The following is a 21,919-nucleotide window of genomic DNA, read 5'->3' as shown; positions in this document are numbered from 1 at the left end:
TTTCTTACCTCAGAATTTACTTTCATTGTTTCCTCATTGTGGTACAAGAGAACTTTCTGTCCTGAAAATGTCAGGTTTACATGGACCTGCAGACAGGGATACTGAGAGGTCTTCCAGCAGTCTGGGCCACAACTAAACGAGCAGTTGAAAGTTTCTGTGATAGAAGCATTAAGTAATGTGCATTGGGCCTCCTCTGTCCATACACTAAAGGAGACAGAAAATAAAAGACAGGACATCATAACCCTGGAATCAGAGACAGTGGAATTCCTTATCACCCATGGAATTGGAAAAAACATTATTACTAATATGAACGACTGGGGTAACCAAAGATAATTGCAACACAGTTTTCATGCTTGTTCTATTGGGTTTCTATGTTTGTGGCAAGTTCTTTAATAGGATAAATGGTATCATAAAAAGTAAATATTACGGTTCAAGTCAAAATTGTTGTCAAGTTGGTTATCTTCAGGCAATAGTGGGTTTGGCAGAAATTTACTACTCTAAGGGGGAGAGTCTATTATCCGCGTTGTTCTGCGGGGTGTGCATCATTACCGTTATTAAGGTAATTGATTCACCTTATTACCATTAGTGCAGTAATTAAAACGCTGATTTTTGCTTCTGAGCCGCAAGCAGAAATCTGAGTTAAAATTACCGTATTAACAGTAATGATGTGCACCTCGAACTTAACCTCCCCCTAACACATTTATTCATATGTCAGATATAGGTGCATTTTGATGAAGTACATACAATCCAATGGCAAGTTGCTTGTATTTGTTGCTCCAACATTTCAAGGTTGATTTGCTGAATATACCATCACAACAGAAAATTATATAAAGAAAACAAATTAAAAGTACTGTGAGTAAGGATGAATTCCTAATAGTAAATATCTGTACATCAAACAACTTATATTTCATTCTGCAATGCTGGATACATAGCTGTCAATTGATCTGATGCAAAGCAATAGTATTGAAAACAAACAACTCTCCAAATATATAAACTACCCTTATTTCTGTGGAATAGGATAATCTGTAATCAAGCTAAACATGAATATGTCATTTTAAGCCCTACTATTCCTATTAATGAGCCTAGCACATTTGTTTAGTTGAATGTTTACATTCCTTAATATAAATAGAAATTATTAGAAACAACATGAGATCAAACCTAATATGACCAATTTTACCGGGTACACAATGTTCAGCTCCTGTTTAACTAGTTCTTTTCCAATTGATGTACTCTGGTTTATATTTAAAAACAGGAGTTAGAAAAAAACACTGTAATCATCATCTGAATGACAGCACACAGAAATAAGAAAATCAATCTATGTATAGCAAAAATAGGTCATTTTGGAAGAATGCAAACTTCAAAATAAACATAACATTCTAAGAATATTTATTTTAAAATATCATGAATGTTTCCTTATGAATGCTACAATATTGTGTTGGCAATCTGTGGCTGTTCCATAGCTGCTAAACTATATTTCCCACGATCCTGTCTGAGGGTTGTGGAAGTGAGGTCATTAACAGAAAGACAACACATATTTTGTAATACTTGTCACACAAATCTAATAGTAGTTATGTGTATTTTTATTACATACATTTTTGTAAAGTGGCTGTTAATTAATCTAATTATTTCAGTGCTACAGGTACATAACAACCTAATAAAATGGTCATATTTGTCACCTGAATCTTCAGTTGAAAATAATTAATCTGCTTAAAGGCAGTACTTATAAGATTGAAGTGATCCATCGAGCATGGCCTGAGTAAAAGAGCTCAAACCATAATGAACATTGTGCTGTTATTGAAACAACTTTCTAAGACATTAAAGTTTCTGAGTATAATTAATCAAAAAAAAAGTATGGCTGCTTGCTGTTTGGCATTAGTAATTACTTCAATTTACATGGCTGATTTCTATATAACGGCTATTAGTCAAGTCCTTTTCCAATTGCAAGATTAGATATCTGCTGATTAGGAGGTGTTAGCCTCGAGGGAACACTTGGCAGAGAACACAAAATCCCAAAATTGTGAAGAGTTGATTTAAATAGTTTATTTGTCTACTTTCTGCATATTATAATCATTCTTAAGTGTTTCTTGAAGGTTAAATCTGGCCACATACTTTAAAGTTATAAAAATGACCGGTTTTGTCTCCAGCTTGCCCACTCAAATTGGTGGCCAAATTGGAGGTGCAGTCAGCTCTATTAATTTGTGGTGGACATCACCTTTACTTTCAAAATGAGGGCATAATATATCCTTATGTAATTTAATGTACATTATTTATTTCCCAAAACTATCATTTGACCTCTAATTTTCACCTAAACTGCATCTGAATAATGGTACTGCCATTTTTGTTTTGACATAAAAAGAGTAGCATGAGATCCTCAACTGCCATTTGCAAGAATTTCACCTTTAGCAGCCCCCTTTCCAAGAAACTTGTTACATTCCACAGCACTCTGTATCCTCCAGGACTTAAGCTCAGGTAGTAGTTGTTGATCTAGCACTTGCCCAGTGAAGTGGACAGAACACAGTAGGAGGTAGTGAGCTGCCAGGATTTTACTGGAAGAACTCAGAGCCAGACAGACAGGGGTTAAGCAGAATGATCTTGCACTTGTCCGGTGGAGTGGACAGCACATGGTAGTTGGTAGTGAACAACCAATATATAAATAGCAGAACTCAGGACCAGACAGGCAAGGGTCAAAGCAGAGAAACAGATGGGCCTAGGCCAGGAGCAGGAGAAATCAGCAGTTATTTTTAAATAAGCCAGAGATCAGGGTAGGAAGAGAGAAAAGAGCAGATCCTTTTAAGAAGCCAAGGTCAGAATGCAGGAGCAGACAGCAGTTCCATTAAACAAGCCAGAGGTCAGGGCAAGTAGAGATATGAGAGTAAATCCGTTTAACAAGACAAGGTCAGAATGCAGGAGAAGACAACAGTTCCTTTAAACAATCCAGGTCAGGTACAAATAGCAGAACAGGTGAGGATGCCAGGCACACTAAGTAAAGCCAGAACTATCACCAACATTGGAATGATAACAGGTAGCTGGCTTTATAAAACCAGCAAAGCCAATCAGAAGTTTACTGGATGATTAGCTGCATGTCTGCAGAAGAAATTGCACAGCTGAGGCTTACAGAGAGCTGGAGCAATGTTGGTTACTATAAACACAGCAAACAGCTGAATCAGTGAACTGAAGAAATGATCCACCTTGAAAAAGACAATTGTAAAAACGCGTTGGAACCTGGTATACTGATCACCTACCAAGATCACCATCTGAAGTCAGGACTAAGCATCCAGTAATTTTCTTAATTTCAGAAAAATTTGCGATCTTCTACGCTGCCTGCTTATTTACTCCCTCTGGTAGGAGATTTTGTACACCTATCCAATGTCTGAATTGTATCATTGTTTTTAAATGTGAGTGCACATTAAAATCAATTTTTAAAATGGTTTCACGCTACATTTTCTCTTTACTCGATCCTTTTGGCCATATGAATAGCTGATTGGAGGGAGGATTAATTCCATTGAAGAGAACATTATATAAGATTATTACATTAAGGCCTCATTAACCTATATCTCTGGTGAGTTTAGTACCATCGGGGACAACATTTATGATGTTTCTAAAGTGAAAGGAAGGATTCCAGTGGGCAGATCAATCCATCTTTGAAAGATTCCTCTTCCATACCTATTATTTTATATTTTTGTTGAGTGCATTACCACTGGGAGAATCACGTGAAAGTCTCTTGGAATGAAAAACAGAGTGGGAAGACCGAACACTGATTTGGATCTGTGCAATGAATTTTATGAATCACATACACAGTGGTGCATGCTTTTGTTTGCAGGTATTTTACAATATTAAACTATTTGGTTATTTCTTTCATTTGTATGTTCTGTCTGGAGCGAAATATGAAGATAAGAATGCACAGACACATCAGAATTTTGTGGTTAAATATTAATTTTTATTTGTATTTATTTTATTTTACTTTATGGTCACTGAATTTTTTATAACACTGGGGTATTATTCTTATTAGAGAAACCATGAGTGCCTTTATTATCTTTATTATCTCTTTCTTTTGAGTCGTGTATGGTTTTGTTGAGATAATTTAGGCTACATTTGGGTTTGGAGCACTAGTGAATTTCCTAATTATACACATTCATTAAAGGTGGGTAAGCAATGTAACAAAGCAATGTGAAAGGCAAGTCAGATGCTTGGTTGCATAGGGAGAGGAATCAGTAGCCGTAATAATGCCACTGTATAGGTCATTGGTATGGCCTCATGTAGAATACTGTGTCCAGTTCTGAAGGCCATATTTCCAGAAGGATATACATACAGTATAGACTGTACAAAGAAGGGCAACTAAAATGGTGCATGGCCTACATCACAAAACTTACCCGGAAAGACTAAAATATCTTAATATGTATGGTGTGTAGCAGAGAAGAGAAGGGGGGGGACATGATCGAAATAGATTAAAAGTTTTATATATTTAAGAGACAGGAGGTAAATATTCTTCAAAGGAAGAGAAGCATTAGAACACAAGGACATGCACTGAAACTGGAGGGAGGTAGGTACTGAGAAAATTTGAGGAAAAATTACTTCACAGAAAGGGTAGTGGATAAGTGGCATAGCATCCCATCAGTAGGATCAAATAGAGTTGGAGGTTACCATAGGTTAAAAATGGGCAGACTAGATTGGCCAAGTGGTTCTAATCTGCCGTCAAATTCTATGTTTCTATGTTTCTATAATAGCATGTCCAGTGTAGGTATACTTTACATTTTTTGGGAGGGGGTAAAAGTCCAAAGCGCAGTCAGAAATTTTGGGGAATCATATTTTTCCCTGTCTGCTTGCATAGACTAATAGGCATATTCCTCAATTTGTGGTGATAAGGCTGCAATTACTTATTTATCAATAAATGATATATTGTTTCCACTCATAAATATTTTATGGTATATATAATCCATCTCTCCAGAACTGTTTAGATTTATTACTCTGTTTCTGTTTGGTTGGCAATTCAGTTTATCATCTTTATCATTTTCATCATGTTACTCTACTGTTTTTTTACTAGTATTTTTTACAATCAGAAAAAATGGTCTAAACATAAACTTATCCAAACAAACTAAATAAACACAAGAAAAAACAACAACCCTGCATGCCACAGTAATAAGTACAGTACATAATTACAGTGTGTGTTATAAAGGCTTCAGTGCAGCTTGACCACCTTTATACACAAACATGTGACAGTTGTATAGTATACACATGCCAACTGATTCTAATTTTTCACAGTACTGTTTTTGCAAGATATATTTTCAATGTTTATCAATGATATCAATGTTTTTAATCTTTCAACTTCATTGTTCTTTTTAAACTCATGAATTATGTGATAGCACCTCCATTATTTTTCTATTCTGGCTACAATACTCAATATCTGTTGTTATTCTATATGGTACATAAGTTGCACGTTGGCCACCTTTGAATGTGATCATAGTAAATCTGATTGCAGTATATTATAGTTATCACCCGAGAGAAGGAAGAAGGAGTTTGCAATATACAAACATATTTTTTTAATTAAAGACATTTTAGCGCTCACAGCCTGTTACGTCAAGCTAAACACTCAGCGTCCCACATTTTAGTGCACTGTTATATCCATTTTTTCACTTCTTGTCATATGCATCACTCCATTCAAAATAGGCTAATGTACAGGTATAAATAAACAACTATAGACCAACCTACTGGTGCAATAATGCTACAATAATTTAAAGAAAGTGACTTGAATAATAATTGTAGGACTAACAATCTTTGCACACACCTGGGGCGGTACTAGTGCCAGTGCAGAGCACGGATGGCCCATGATCAGTCAGTGGGCAACCTGCCCCATATTCATTTTTTCTTTGTATTAATAAAAATGAAGAGCAACCTGCATGACTACTGGTCCCTGTCTGCCATCTATAACACTGACTCATATGACAGTGTTAGGCATAGAAATGTTTAATTGCAGACACAGACGTGAAACAACTCTTTGTCCTCCCGTCTTTTAGTGTTACAGTGACGGAGTATGTGTGCTTTAAAAACAAAAGGAGGTTAAGTTACATATTAACCTTTAAAAATTAAAATAGTTAACTCTTGCCCACTTGTAGACATTTTGCTATCACTTATGATCATATTTGCCCACTATCCCGGAATGTCCGGAAGACTCCCGAATTCCATGTAGGTCTCCCGGACTCCTTGGAGAGTAGGGCACTCTCCTGCATCTGACCACTTCCTAGTGAAGTAGGCAGGATTTGGAGCCTCCATGACACACTTCTCAGGGAATCACGTCATTTTGTCCCACCTCTGCAGAAAAATGACACGCTTGCTTCATGGGGGAGGCACAAAAATATGATGCTTTCCACAAGCTCCATCCCCATATGTCCAGCTCCCCCCAATCTCCCAGAGGCCAACATTGAAAAGTCGGCTAGTATGCTTATGATAGGTGATATGCATGGGATTGTATGTATTGATCTGTCTTTCTACATATGTGCTTATTTTTAGCACTTGAAATAAAGAGGAAAAACAGTTAATATCATCTATTTGTTTATGCAGATGAGGGAAGGGAGCGAGGGAAAGATATATTTTCACTTGGGCCCCTATTGGATAAACCTACCAAAAAATTGCTGTACAGACATAATATTAGTAGTACAAATAACTTATTAACACAATTTCTATAAACACCCTAAGCAATGAAATATTGAAATCATTTGGGAAAGCACTGAGATAGTGGCCTGTTAGTGCATAGTTAATGGATTAATCAAAATTTACTGATCCTGTATACAGGTATATGAGTCACCTCGTATTAATAACCTGCAGCAAGCACTGACATGTTACAGAGTTTTTCCATTTGCCAAGGAAGTATTTTAGATTCCAAGCCAAAAACTGCTGCATTTTATGATAAACCTGATCTATGTGACTTGCTTTCTACTTCTGTATTCTTTGATGAATTCCTCCCACTATTAAAACCGATGCACTTTTATTTCACAGAGACATATGGTGTCATTTTAGTATGTTTCTGTACCTAGCTACAAAGCAGAAGAACGGATATGTGTTTAGAATATAAAGCTTCCAATTTCTGCCCTTATCCATTTGGTGCTAAACAGTTTAAATCTTCTACTGCATATTAATGTTTTTTAAACAGATTGGGAACATACTAAGAGACACAAAAATAACCTAATAAAAGCAATTAGGCTATATATATTCAAGTTGGAGTTGATATAAGCCAAATTACCTCTGCATGTATGATCGAAGTAGTGTTATTCCTAGGAGAAAATACATCATAATGGAACAGACCATCATTGCAAGCCCCAGGAGTATGGCTCGGTCTTCTCCTGCTTTTAGTGCTGTCACAGTTTTCCTTTTGTCCAGAAGGTCATGGTCCTTTATTTTTTGGTAGAAATTTCTAAAAATAAAATGTTATTACTATTTTCATAACAGAATAAGCAGGCCTATAAAATCAAAAAGCTAACACAGCAGAACAACAGAAATATATCCATGTTATATATTATTTTATTATATAAATAATTAAAATCTTGTGCAGAGTTAGATACAATTACACTTTGTACATTACATTTCATTAGAGACAAAATAGACAACAGCAAATGTTCATTTGCTGTATTGATGCATTGCTTATTCTTTAGAGTGGTTCTTTAGAAGGTTAGGTACTAACAGTTTCTTGTTATAAAGTATGTGTCATTGATGTTATTGCCAATAATGTAGAGATTTAGGGGCTGAGCATAAGTCATTTTTTCTAATGTAAAACACACATTTTCACCAAACATCTGTACCAAGATTTTTGTGTATTCCTGGACTGTGTCTGCTTATGTCTGGGAAGGCGAAACGGGAGAGGTATGGGGCATGCAAACCTAGACCGAGTATAGTAAAGGTGTATTTACATAATTGTGACACAATTATTGGTGGACTAATATGCATCTTAAGAGAACTCAAAATAACCAAATAAATGCCCCATTTTTGTAGCATGCATTTTATGTGAACGTTTGGATGCTAATAAATCCATCTCTAAATGACCAAACTTGGTCAGTGACTGAAATATATAATGAAATAGCTATCTATACACTATAGAATAAAAATATTAAAAAAAATACTAATAATGCTTTTTTATTAAATAAACTACAAATCTAGTGTTTGTAAATATTACTCTAAAAAGCTTCACACACATGGACCAAGAGCAGGAAAAGCCAAAGAAGTGGACATAGACCTGGTTGTGTGTGCCTTAGTTTTATCCAGCTCTGTCACTGCTTTCTGTTTATAAGCTTGCTTGATACAGTAATAATCAATATTACTATTGTCCCTTTCTCCCCTCCTGACTCTTGTATGAAGAATTAAAAGAAAGTCAGTTTTTCTAATTTCTGTTGTCCTGTATATTTAGACCTCTAAGGAGTGTGCACCATTCAAGTTATACCATTCTCCCCTTGTTGGCCAACTGAATTGAGTCATTACATTTCTTGAGTTAGATGGTAATGAACCACCTGAACCTGGTGAAAAAATAAGCATAGCTTTAAAATTCATGAAAAGTTGAAGAAATAAGGCCATCCTTGACCACCATATAGGACTATGATAATTTCCACTTTGTCCTCTGCTATACTTCAGAGGAAGAGGAGGAAATATCAAGGCCAGTGGAAAACATCAAGGAAAAGAAAAGGTGTCCACATACTTCCTTTCATCATTGTGTATCTCAAGCAGAATAGTGGTAGTTTGCTGTTCATGATACCTCTTTAGGCCTCTGATTACTGTGTCCCACACATAGACACAATCTGCTCAAAGCCGGTCTGATCCAACTCCCATCTGATGACAGTTGACTCAACTGAGAATCTTTACCTTCAGTATAAGATGGATTAGCAGGTAAATTGCTGACAGCTCTAATAAATGTCTGTCTCCACTCAAACCGCTATGGCATCACTCAGCTTTATCGGAAATGGGCTAAATGCCTTCATGTTGGTTCAGTTAACTGACTGCTGAGATGTATAGAATTTTTATGGCATTTTATCACAAAGGGAACTGAAGTTGGAAAAGCGATTCTGAATAGTTTTATACCATGTTCCTTGCATCATTCAATCTCACAGATATGTACTGATGTTTTTTTTCACTGGCATCTGTCTGTTCTAGTCTGGAGAAGACGTATATGCAGCATTGCCCATTTTACCATGACCATGGTCATTTGAAGATTTCTCATAAAGTAGGATATCATGCTGATGAATTCCTGCAGGCATTCTAGGGGAAGATGACATTCTCAGAGATGACCTGATACCTATTTATGAATGCACCGAGAAACTGGAATCTTTGGACATGCTGAAGACTGAACTTTTTCCAATCTATCAACTAGACATGTCTCTGAAATTCTTTCAAGACTAAATCTATCTTGGTTACAAGAAAGTCTTTTGCCCTGGTTGCGATTAAGATGTCGTCCAGATAAGCATAAATGTGAATGTCCTGGAATCTCGTTGCTGCTTCCAGTACTACCATTATCATTGTAAATGTTCTTGCCAGTGTGGCTAGAACAAGACAAGGGGCTGATATAAGTAATGATGGTGAAATACTGAGCAGCAAACATATTTTTGATTACTTGGATTCATGGGAACATGTAAGTAAGCATGGTTTAGATTGTCCTGATAGAGAAAGTGATTTTACTCTCGATCTTTGGACAATTAGATGATGGTCAAAAAATCTAAGATCTAGAAAGGCCCTGAAAGTATCCCACACAGTTTGAAATTACTTTAGCTTTCCTTCAACCTTGGTCTGTGCCTCTCACATTGCTTTATAAGGCTCTATTCTTATTAAAACAATAAGCAATCATTAGTAATAACATGTATACAACATAAATAAAGTTAAAGTAACACCACTAGCTAGTGCTGTATTCCTGGCATTGTGGGTTATGGCTGCATAAACTTTAGGCGCTAAATCCTACCTCATACAACCCTGCCCTCAGTAATATAATCACCAGTGGTAGATAAAGGTAGCACTGGGTGGTAACCAAGACATGGCTCCTCAATTTCTAAACTTCCCTCTGCCAATCCTTCATTTTAATAAACTACTTATGAGCTTAATATACTGACCCTGCTAAATATTAAATACTCCAAATGAATGTGTAGCAACTAATGTTGTACTATGTGTAGAGCAGCGATGGAAAACAGGAGGCCTAGGGCTGCTGGTGGCCCTCCGAGCCTTAACCTGTGGCCCCCAGATCCTTCCTAGTTTATTGCCAGATTTGTTATAGCTTGCAATACATGCCTAAAGTGCTTGCTAATATGACATTACAGATAGGCTGCTCATCATTGCAGTCCCCAAAGTGTCAGGCTGCTCATCATTGGTCTAGTGTGTAACATTGGAAGGGATTAATTTCCCGAATACTCACTGTTACTTGAGGCTGCTCACCATTAGTCTAGTGTGTCACATTGGAAGGGATTAATTTCCCGAATACTCACTGTTACCTGAGGCTGCTCACCATTAGTCTAGAGTGTAACATTGGAAGGGATTAATTTCCCGAATACTCACTGTTACCTGAGGCTGCTCATCATTGGTCTAGTGTGTAACATTGGAAGGGATCCATTTCCTGAATACTCACTGTTACCTGCTGTGGAGGAGGGGAATTGATCTTTTAGAGCTACAGAAAGCACTGTGCTGTAGATCCATCTGTATAAAAACCTCCTGTCCAAGCTCATCAAATGCTGAAATTCATCTGTGGCAAAGCCTTTGCTCTTCCTTCTGACAAACAGCTCCTACTAGTTGCTAAAGTTCTGTAATAATAATAAACTGGGGGAGATGAGATGACAGAACTAAAATCCCCATACCACTTAGGGTAGGTTTTCCTACAAACCTATGTTGTACTACCAGTATACCACTTGTATCCTAACATTTCAATTCTGTACTAGTGTCCAGTTTCCTATTGTGATATTTCTTTATAAATGCTAACTCAGTAGGTTACAGCAAAGTGAATTATGTACATTAATAATAAAAACCGAGCTATGGGAAACAAAGATAATTTACAAAGACAATTTTTACCATGCCCAAAAAAGGTAAGAACCGTCTCATTGTTCTTATAATGTATTCATGAATGTTTTCATTTGAATATACACTTAACCCATACTCATCATCATCCCAATATGGACCTAATTCATACTATTGTCATACTGTGTCATGCCAGTATGGATCCTACCGACAATTTTTATCATACAGTGTGTGTCACCATGTGAATTTGGACCCTATCCATACCCATTGTCAAACACCCAACTGCTGGTCTTGATACTTTTGCACATGACATAGCGTATATATATATATATATATATATATATATATATATATATATATGTATATATGTGTATGCTTTTTCTCCATTGAGTACACTATCTTGGGTTCTTCACCAATTTAGCTAGTACTATTATTTAGAGGTGTTCACTGACCCCACATAATTTTACTCTATTTTGTTCCTACATTATTATTAACCTCAATAACACTAATTTCCAGTCATTTCCAGTCAATTTTGACCACCTCACAGGTCACAATAATATTTTCATCCACACTCGGACAAAGACTGGCTGGATACTGAGCGAAAGAGCAACGACACAAATATGCAGCAATTCATAGCACATCTAGGAAACATTGCCACACAGCAGTGGCAGAAAAGAAAAGTGGTGCAAGATGGAATTGTTCTTATTTAAGATATTGAAAAGGACATTTACAGTTTAACAAACCAAGCACTCCAGCGACAAGCAGTGTCACTTTTGTAGCTGAAGTGCTTGGTTTGTTTGGGTCCCCACAAAACAAGCTACCAATAGCTTAGCTGCCTTAAGCCTAACTAAATTATTAAACCATGTCTGCTCGTGCTGCATCTTTAATCTCCTTCTCATCTGTGGATACCTCCCTCTCATCCCTTAAGAACTGCCAAAGTTATGTAGACACAGGAATGGATATTACAACTGGAGTTGCATTAGATCTGCTTCAGACAGCCTGTGACATGGAACGTGTGGGCAGCATGGAATCTGTCATGTTGGAATACGGTGTATTGAACAGAGATTTAAACTAATATATAGATGCAGTTGAGGAGACCGTACTTAAGTTAAAACGTGACCCACCGGATGAGATCCCGGATTTAAGCTTGTACATGAGACCTACACTGCGCTTCAGAAGACTATACAGAGGAGGCCCTGATGCAGGACGATAAATATGTCCAGTTTAAATAACAGATAAGAGACCTCAGAAAACAAATAGGTGTGTCACCGGCCCATGCAGACTAAGCTTTGGAAGATGAAGATGAGGAGATCGCCGTCACCCTGAGCACACAGCCGGTACAGTGACACTAAGAATGGCTCAATAAATCAGTTATGATTCATTTGATCGCTCCACTCGTTCCTTGGATAACTATGGTAATTCTACAGCTAATACACGGTGACGATCGCTAACCTCCCCCCGAGATGCGTTAATTTATCAGACCAAGACCAATCCAGGGTTCCCTAGCGCGTTGGAGATGGTGAACCCAGTGAAAAACAAAGTATGTGGTCACACATACGAGAGAGAAGCAATTGAAAAGATAATTGAAAACAAACTTCAGAAGGGTAAATCAGCCAGATGTAAAACATTGGCACTCTGACATGAGTATATTGTATCTTGTTCCAGACAATGCACTAAAAAAAACCCATAGAAATTCACAGCAAAAAGCAAGGTCATCACTGAGCTTCGAATCAGCCCCAATTCCCAAAAATTTACAATATAGTTAGCTACCTTTGACTTAAAGTGCAGATTACAAACACTTTGTGCAATACTGATGAAACAGCAGCAAAGTGGAAGGTTTGAGTAATACATATACACATCTATTTAGACATCCATGCTTACATTACTTCTGCAAGCATCATTGTTCATTGCTAATAAAACTGTTGTCTTTATACCGTTCAAAAAAATTAATAATAATCCTCCACGATTCTTTGGATGTTGATAGTTGATAGTAGGATGAGGTGGAGTTACAGCAGAGGTGTCACTAATTTTGGTAATTTTTTTTACAGTAAACAAGACCAGGGGGTAAATGTATGAATCTCCGAATTCTTCATCTCCGGCGTGTTCAGCCTCTTCAGCGCTTAAATTTAAAGCGGCGCTGCATTGTAAAGGGAAGTTTCCCTTTACAATGCAGCGCCGCTTTAAATTTAAGCGCTGAAGAGGCTGAACACGCCAGAGATGAAGAATCCGGAGATTCATACATTTACCCCCAGATGTCAAAATGTTGTGCTGAGTCATCTGCATCATCCCTGGGTCTCTTGGGAAAGCTAAGTTTTTACCTAGCAGCAATTGACTGAGAAACTGAAGAAGGAGATGCCGTCCTGTCACATAACACTTGAGCTGTCATCTTGCTCATCTGGAGCTCCTTGCATATCTTCAGATCTGGGTCAGTTGGAAACAAACCTAGGATCAAGCACAGTCGCCAAAATGTAGTGATCCGATTTCAAGATTTTGATAACTCTCGGATCCTGGCGAAGCAAATAAAGTACTTGATGTATAAGTCCGGCATACTTAGGGTAATTGCTTTGTTTAATCTCCTCCTTCAGTTTCTCAAGCTGCTTTTCCAAAAGTCTAATTAAGGAAATCACTTGGCTCAAACTAACAGTGTCTGAACTCACTTCACAGGTGACTACTTCTAATGGTTTCAGCACCTTGCACAACATGGAACGTATTCTCCACTGCGCTTGAGTAAAATACCTCCCCCCTTCTTTCCTAATGTCATGGCTTGTGGAGCAAGCGTGTATGGCTTTTCCTTGTTCCTCCATCCTCAGAAGCATATACAGGGTGGAATTCAACCTTGTTACCACCTCTTGTTTCAGTTGGTGGCAGGGTAAATTAAATTGATTTTGTAGCTACTGAAATCTCCTATATGCTGTTGCCCAAAGCCGGAAATGTCCAGATATTTTACGGGCCACAGACAGCATCTCCTGCACCTCCCTGTCATTTTTTTTAAAAGCTCTGCACCACCAGGTTTATTGTATGAGCAAAACAGGGAATGTTATGGAATTCACCCAGCTGTAACGCTCTCAAAATATTGGTGGTGTTATCAGAGAGGACATATCCTGATGAGAGTCCAAGCAGGATAAGACATGATAATGGCCAGTGGTAGTCAGCATATCGATGCTGACTACACCAACAACACTTACCCCGACATCTTCACACCGAAGGGCTCCTTCTTGACGAAGGCTCCAGGACAACTAATGTGCCAACTGACTGGTAGCAACCGTGATGAATGAAGAATCCGGCGTGACTTGGTAATGTCACTGAAATCCGCAACACTGTTATCGGTGCTGTTAAGGGGTAATGTAAGTATGCAGACATGGACAATGTACCACGCTTTGTAAAGTACATTGTCCATGCCCGCATACTTACATTACCAGCTGTATTAATAGTGGATATTGGACGCAGATTTAATACTAGCATAGTCGCTATGGTGTCTGTGATCCGCCTTGCAACTGGGTGACAGCTTTCATACTTGCTTCCTCTTGCAAATAATTGTTTAACAGTCAATTGTTGTAAACTACTAGTAGTCTTCTTCTTGTCCTGCTCCTGGGATACACATCCACCCCAGCAGCAGCAGCAGCAGTGGGAATAATGCCCATGAATTCTTCGGAGTAATCCAGGATAGTGGAGGAGTCATCTAGCTTTAGCACCTTGGATGCAGGACTAACGCCGATCGCTACTGAGGATATTAATGAGGAAGGTGTTGTGGGTGTAGATTGAAGGTGTCGGGATCTAGCTGAGAGAAGGGACCTAGCTGATGCTGGACTACTTGTTATTTTTAGCATAAGTTTTCGATTTTCCCTACAGCTTGCCATGAACTTGCTTCAAATGGCATAATATGGATGAGGTTCCTAGATGGTTAAGGTCCCTACCTCTACTGACTGTTGCTTTACAAACGCTACAAATGGCTAGACAACTGTTGTCAGGATTTGGGTAGAAATAAATCCACACTTAAGAGGTGGATTTTTTGGTCTTATGTCCAGGCATGAGAATCGCCTTCTTCTTATCACATGCAAAAACTGCTTTACTGGTGCAGGACTTACACAAACAACATTTATCCTCATCAACATTCTCATTAGCGCCCTCATCAGCTACACAAATATCCCCATCATCCTGTTGCAATTCCAAAGTGGCATCCTCAATTTGTGTATCACCGGCTACACTTGGGCTGCTCATGCACACATTTGCAGAAATGCTGAAAGGGGCCTTCTTTATGGGTACACTATCAGAAAGGTCAGGCTTACACATGGATAGACTCTCCTCAGGGATTTGTGTCATTTCTGAATCTGAATATACATTTTCCTCTAATGCATTACTGTTTTCTTCCAGCTCGGCTTTTACACGTAAAAGTATTTGGACACCACTTTTGGAGTCAGAATGACAAGGTCTTGCTTGGTCATGAATGCCTCAGTGAGAGTGGCATGTTGACAATTTTATTTTTTCTGCGGATAACTTTGCCTAGATTGCAGAGTTTTTTTATTTACCAAGGTAAAAGGAGTGTTTTTTACATTTTGTTTCCCTGACTTACAATTACTATGCACTTTAACTTTAGCAGATGACGTAGAGGGATTACTATCATCATGACTGGTGCCAGCAGCTGCTTGGTGCTCCTGGTCTTCTGTGTACTGCTGTGAATCCATTTTGATAACACAGTACAATGTAACTGCAGATTTTGAAGAACACTGCCAGCCCTATTATTTCTATTTCAGCAATGATAATTAGCAATAGAGCAATGGACCTCTCCTGTTTGTGTGTTAGCTATATAACACAGTACAATGTGACTGCAAATATAGAACAAGACTGCCAGCCCTATTATTTCTATTTCAGCAATGACAATTAGCAATGGAGCAATGGACCCCTCCTGTTTGTGTGTTATCTATATAACACAGTACAATGTGACTGCAGATTTAGAACAAGACTGCCAGCCCTATTATTTTTATTTCAGCAATGACAAATAGCAATGGAGCAATGGTCAACTCCTGTTTGTGTGTTAGCTATATACCACAGTACAATGTGACTGCAGATTTAAAACAACACTTTCCTGTTTCCTGTTTCTGTGTGAGCTATAACTCAGTAGAATGTCACTGGAGACTTTGAAGAACACTGCTACCTCTCCTCTTTCTTTTTTAGCTCTGACGCTACCCGACTGCATTAGAGACTGCCAAGAACCGTGCTACCCCTTCTGTGTCTCTCTGTGAAATGGTGAAAAGTTCGGGTGGGCTCAGTTCTCGGAGAACTGAGCCTGAGCATCTCTACTATTGTCACAGTTTTTCCATTGGCTAAATATATTTACCTCTTAAAATAAAAAAACACATAGGAACAAGGACAATCACACATAATCATTTAAATTTTCTTAATTATTATGAAAACTGAAAGTCTTATCAAAATTTCAACAGAATGGCACACTCATCCCATCCCCTCCTCTTTCCTAAATCTTTATCCAAACTTCCTTCCTGTCCTTTCTACAATTGATCTCAATCCTTCCCTAGGTAATGTTAATAATTTTATAAAAATACGCAAACTTTTACTTAATCATCAGTAAACAAGTGTGGATACTGTAGACATTATTTAAATAGCCAGCCACATATTATTATAACATCGCCGACAATGCAAATGATGTAAGTGGATTGGTGGAATCAATTAGCAGTCAGCCAATCAGAAGCAGCTAGAGAGTGCTGCTAACAGACATCAGCATCCTTGAGTGTTGTTGTACCAGCCCTCCTCCACCCGTAACACATACGCCTTTTAAGAGGTGATAAGTCCATATCTAGTTGTACTGCAATTACGTGAACATGGCCTATCTGTACTTGGCCTATACTTTCCCACCCTGTCTCCAGGTATAAGAAGACGTAAGTCATCTAAAAACTATACATGGATGTATGATTACGTATTTTTGATGCACATGCTCAGTAAAGAAATACATATCTTACACAATTTATTTTACATACTTCCTACTCTAAATGAGTCCCACTATGAATATTATATATCTGTAAATAGCAAACTTGCATTTCTACAACATTTTAAATGCATTCCACTAGGATAATTTATTTGGTATGCAGTGATTAAGCCGTGTACTTACCCATTAACAGATTGTCATCTTAAGGGATTAAGTGTGCCATTTGCATTTACTGGTATGCCACAGCAAGAAATCCAATTAGCATAAATGTTGTAGGAAATCAAGGAGCACAGGAAAGGTTGTATCATCTTTGACATTTGGGTCTGGAAGCCCTTAACTATCCCCCAGAGCAGGAACCAGTTGAGCAGTGCTCAAGCTGTGCAGCAGAAAAGGAATTTACAAGTGTTCTGCACCCAGGGATCACAAAATGAATCTACAGACACAGAGAATTCCCTGGATATGGGCCAATACAGTCCTGCAAACAGGTGATATATATGATAGATACAACCTAGAAATAATAGTAATAAAAATAAAAAAGTAAAATAATTAGCATATTTGCCATTATTTTTATATAGCATTGTAAGAACATTGTAGGTAATGCACATTCAAGATTAATTTTGAGGGTGAGAAACTGATTTGATAATCCTTTCCGCTACTCTTGAATTTATGCACCTAAATTCTTCACTCAACATTATTTCTTAACACTCTCGAGCAGTTACTAAATTTTCATGTATTTGTTATAGAAGTCAAAGCAAATCAGGGGGTAGGGAGCAAGGAATGATATAATATTTTTCATGGAAGAATATTCCTTATCACTGTTAGTGACTAGGCTTATTTTTTTCATCAACAGAGCACATGGAAATATTATTCTTGACCTCTTTACTGCTGCTCACATATACAGCATGGAGAATTTGCAGAGTTGGCCGCAATGCAAGTGTAATTTACATTTAAAATGATATATTTATGCTCAAAATTTGAGACATCTTAAGATCAGTTCAGGTTGGCACTAGCAGTATATATGCCTGGTTTACGCCAGCCAAGTATCACAGGCAGGGGCTGATTATCCAATAGGCTGATTAGGCTGCAGCCTATGGTGCAAGGCTTTTTTTTAAGGGTGGGGTACATTTTTGTGGTGCAAATTTTTGACAGGAGGAGATATAGAGAATAGTTGCTCTCCAAAGTAAAAAGAAAACATGAAAGAAACATTTAGGAAGGTTTTAATTTGGATGTATTCCCATGGTAAAGGCTGAAGACAGTGAGTCATACTCAGACGGCCACTTTATGGAGGAGAGACGTAGATGGCGACAGGTGCGGATGTGAAAGCCCCCCTCCCCTTTACGTCTTCACCTTCAGCAGTGCTCTAACATGTCTCTGTTCCACTATACAGTTTTGATTTTAATGTAAACTAAATGAGTGACACAAATTTCTGTGACCCATTTGAAAAGCCAAGTTGAGCTGAATTTTGAAGACACGCAAAGGTAGGGGGATGGTGATGAAGAAAGCTGAATTTTAAATAAAGGAATAGTTTGTTTTTACTTTTAGATTGTCATGGAAGGCTAGGGTTGTTACGAGCGTATTAGACTAGGACGACATGAGCCCTTTATCAGGCCCTGATCATAGCTACTTACGTCCCACTTGCACCCATGTTTTTATCTATTTGTTTAATGTGCTACAAATTAATTTGTTATTAGTCATCAATAAAACTTAAAAAACCCTCTCTGATACAGCAGAACAACTGCCAACTGTCTAAAACAAAAAAGTTAAAAAACATTTCTTGCATACACACACACACACAAAAGCATAATATATGCTCCAGCAACGAAGAAAGCTCCATTCAGCTTAAGTGGTGCAATTGCAAGCAGTAAGTTCCAAGTGGTTCACCAATGCTGGAAACTGTCATCTGCTATTTACACCTGCCCATGAGCGCCAGAAATTAATATAGCTTACTCAGGCATATATATGTTGTTTTCCAGGACTGCATCCTTTTGTCCAGCATACGTTAGAACACCCCTGTCATACCTCTCTAGGCTGTCATAAGTGGCAGAAATTTGTAAATCTACATCTGAGCATATGCAAACTAGCATGTGTCCCACTCTGCATCAGCTCCTACATGTCAGGCCTGAATAGAGGAGAACACTAACCGGTATTAGCACTACTGAGCTAGTAGGTGCGGAGTCTAACGTACCCCTGATATGCGCCAGAGACCCCCGCAAGGAGGTTTGGACTTTGCTGCACAGTACACGCAGGTCACGGTCCTATTAGCCTGTTGCCGGTGTAGTGAGAGGAGGGTCAGACGGTCCGGGTCAAGCCAATCGGGATGCAAGGTACAAAAGGAGAATCCAGGAGGGTAGTCAAACAAGCCAAGGTCGCAGGAACAATGAGGGGCACGCAGATAGCAGGATGGTCGACAAGCCGGGTCACAACAGGAGAGCAGATAGACAGGTGGATGGTCAAGGAAGCTGGGTCACAACAGGAAAAAACACTCACAGGATAGCTAGAGGCAGAAACCTGTTACTCTGCCACCCTAATGGCGCTAGAGCCAGGTTTAAATAGGAGCAGGGAAGCAGGGATTGGAGAAGGCTGATTCAGCGTCCCGTTGCCTAGCAACGGGAGGGACCTTGGCGCATGCGCCTGACGGAGCTGGAGGTGCGGCATTCCTGTTACTAGGCAACAGGGTGCCCCGAGCGGCTTTAACAGGCGTCCGTCCCCGCAAAGCGGAAGAACAGCGGGGACTGCGCCTGACACTACATATTTAATAAAAATTGGAAAGGAGGTGTTTACTTCCTTAGCATAACATCTAAAAAGATTTAGGGATGTCACTAGTTCAGGGACACTTGACATAAACGCTTTACAGTACAAAAGCTGCTTTGGACTTGCTATGCATCTAGATTTCCACAAGGGGCCCATGCTTACAGAGTAAGATGGGCACTTTGTGGAGAAGCTGCAGTTTCCCAGGTAGAGGGGAGGAGTTGGGCAGAGTGAAGGCATATCTAATGAGTACATGGACTAGTGCTCCTGGTTGTGGCATCGAGCAGAAACAAGATTTCAGTTTGTGGATCGAGGTTATTGAAATGATATAAAGGGGTGGTGGGGAGTATTATTAAGGGGAGTTTGTAGCTGTGCAGAGAGCAGCATGACCAATTCCACTCTGCAAATGACTTTAGTTCAAAGCTGGTTATAAATCAGGTATTGCTCATACTTTGAATGGGACCGTTTTTTGCGCCTCCATGTTGCACTTCAGTGGGGAATTATATTTCCAGGACATTGCGAGCAATGTAATAAAATATTTCACATGCACACAAAAATTTCAACTGAAATAAAAACAGTCTAGAAGTCCACATGTGAGCAATAGGTTAACCTGTTTCATAAACCTAGGAAGGCGGCACCCCTTTCTTCATACTAAGTAGGTCTTTACCCTTTATAAGGACCACCAGCAGGTCAAGTATGGAAGAGATTACTACATACTTGCCAACCTTTCCAAGTTGGCCTCAGGGAGATCCGAGGGTGACTTGGGTTTGTGGAGGCGGGACTCACCAAATCATCATTGCAATGACGCAAACACATCATATTGCTGAGGGAGGGGCCAAAATGGCGCCATTCCCGGAGGCTCCGAATCCTGCCCACTTCACTAGGAAGTGGCAGATGTGGGAGAATGTCCAACTCTCCCGGGAGTCCGGGAGACCTACCCAGAATTCAGGAGTCTCCGGGATATTTTGGGAGAGTGCGCAAGTATGGATTACTGCAAGGAAGGATTGTAGTATGTTGGCTCACTCTGTGTACCTTTTTCTGGGGTAAATACTGTTTACATTTTATATAGCCCCTTCACTTCTATCTGTCTCCCTTTTCACGCCTGTTGCTGTGTTTCTGTGTTTGATGTTCTTACACATGGATATAATAAAGCTGCTGTTAATATTGTTGCCTTTCTCCAGAGACCTGACTCGACCCCGGCCCTACATAGAGTTCAGCGGTGCTGCCACGTGTCAGACACAACAAAATGAACCAAGAAGCACTAAAAGAAATACACTGTAGCATAAAGCATGTTAAATGCAGGTAAAAATGTAACACAGTACTCTCTCATTGGTACACTCATTTTTATTTTTACATCTGTTCAAATGCGCTTAACTTGCATTTCTCAGAAGTAATGCATATGATTTGTGCAGAGGTAAACATGGGTATAATACAATGGCTAATTGTTGATTTTGACCTTTAACTAAAGGGGATGGCAGGATTGTCATTTAGGGTTAATAGAATGATTGATTTTTTGCAATGATTTTCATAGATTCACTGAGAACTGGAAAATGATTGATTAGACTATAATTTAGGATGAATATATGTTTAGTTCGGAAAATGAGATAATTAACTGTGTATAATGACATGCTTAATTAGGAATTATTAGAGAATGATCCCCACTTCTTTATTCAAATCCAAATTTTAATTGATGTATTGGGAATATTATGTGACTAACCGAGGATGCAGATTTGATTAATAGTTTAGCTATTATTTAGTTTAATTAAATAATATATGTATATGTGTAACAACGTCATAGTAAATACATACCTAGCTTATAATGGCTTATAATGGCTTGTGATTTATGAATATAGAGGGAATTACTGTAAAAATATTAATGGGGAATAAAAAATGTATTTATAGGGAGTATTGAATTATTAAATGATGAGTGATACAGGATACAGACAACTAATAATAAATGGATTGCATAGCTTTCAACATTTTAAAATAATTTACAGAAATGCTTTGCTGATGATTGGGGCACCTCAATCCCCATTATGGCATGTTTATTGCACTATGCTTTACTGCTACTTTTTTTTTACATTTTATATACTCAATTTCAATAAATATGAAAAACATATTGAAATTGTATCTTATGCAGAATATAATAAATTCTGTTGTGCAATTGACCACTATTGAAATATAGGGACATTTCCAGAGACAAATCATTAGAAAGTGGGACTGTTAGGGACAGTTGCCAACTACGGAATTGGTTGGTGTTGGGAA

At 38.5% G+C, this 21,919-nt stretch overlaps 1 protein-coding gene across 1 annotated transcript in view; it reads right to left on the bottom strand.

Annotated features, from left to right (window-relative positions):
- KCNMB2 (potassium calcium-activated channel subfamily M regulatory beta subunit 2) overlaps nucleotides 1-21,919 on the bottom strand; it is a 375,173-nt gene that overhangs the window by 21,039 nt on the left and 332,215 nt on the right. Inside the window, exons 4-5 of the mRNA XM_075202157.1 lie at nucleotides 7,235-7,405; nucleotides 9-204 (exon numbers count right to left, since the gene is read on the bottom strand). Of these exons, the coding sequence (XP_075058258.1) occupies nucleotides 9-204; nucleotides 7,235-7,405 (367 nt within the window). The remainder of the gene's footprint in view (nucleotides 1-8; nucleotides 205-7,234; nucleotides 7,406-21,919) is intronic.

The sequence above is a fragment of the Mixophyes fleayi genome, chromosome 3 (genome assembly GCF_038048845.1).
Source record: "Mixophyes fleayi isolate aMixFle1 chromosome 3, aMixFle1.hap1, whole genome shotgun sequence".
Lineage (NCBI taxonomy): Eukaryota > Metazoa > Chordata > Amphibia > Anura > Limnodynastidae > Mixophyes > Mixophyes fleayi.
Note: the sequence above shows the minus strand (reverse complement) of the source record. Positions and strands in the feature narration are given on the sequence as shown.